General features: G+C 57.8%; 1 protein-coding gene across 1 annotated transcript in view; it reads left to right on the top strand.

Annotated features, from left to right (window-relative positions):
- The window catches only part of GNGT2 (G protein subunit gamma transducin 2), a 1,487-nt gene extending 1,238 nt beyond the window's left edge, over nucleotides 1-249 (top strand). Inside the window, exon 2 of the mRNA XM_035899910.1 lies at nucleotides 5-249. Within this exon, the coding sequence (XP_035755803.1) occupies nucleotides 5-91 (87 nt within the window). The 3' untranslated portion in view covers nucleotides 92-249. The remainder of the gene's footprint in view (nucleotides 1-4) is intronic.

The following is a 249-nucleotide window of genomic DNA, read 5'->3' as shown; positions in this document are numbered from 1 at the left end:
CGAGTCCATGGCGGGCGAGGACCCGCTGCTGAAAGGGGTTCCCGAGGACAAGAACCCCTTTAAGGAGAAGGGCGGCTGTACAATAAGCTGACCCCCCGCTGCTGTCACCGCCGGGCACAGGGATGTTCCCACGTGCAAGCCAGGACTGTCAGAAACCTGCTTTCCCTGTAGTCTGAGCCCAGCGCTGGGGAGCCCAGGACCAAAGCGTAGCGCGTCTAAAGGACAGCAAATGGAAAAAAAGAAAAAAAA

This window comes from Egretta garzetta, unplaced genomic scaffold (assembly GCF_000687185.1).
Source record: "Egretta garzetta isolate BGI_Z169 unplaced genomic scaffold, ASM68718v1 scaffold498, whole genome shotgun sequence".
NCBI lineage: Eukaryota > Metazoa > Chordata > Aves > Pelecaniformes > Ardeidae > Egretta > Egretta garzetta.
Note: the sequence above shows the minus strand (reverse complement) of the source record. Positions and strands in the feature narration are given on the sequence as shown.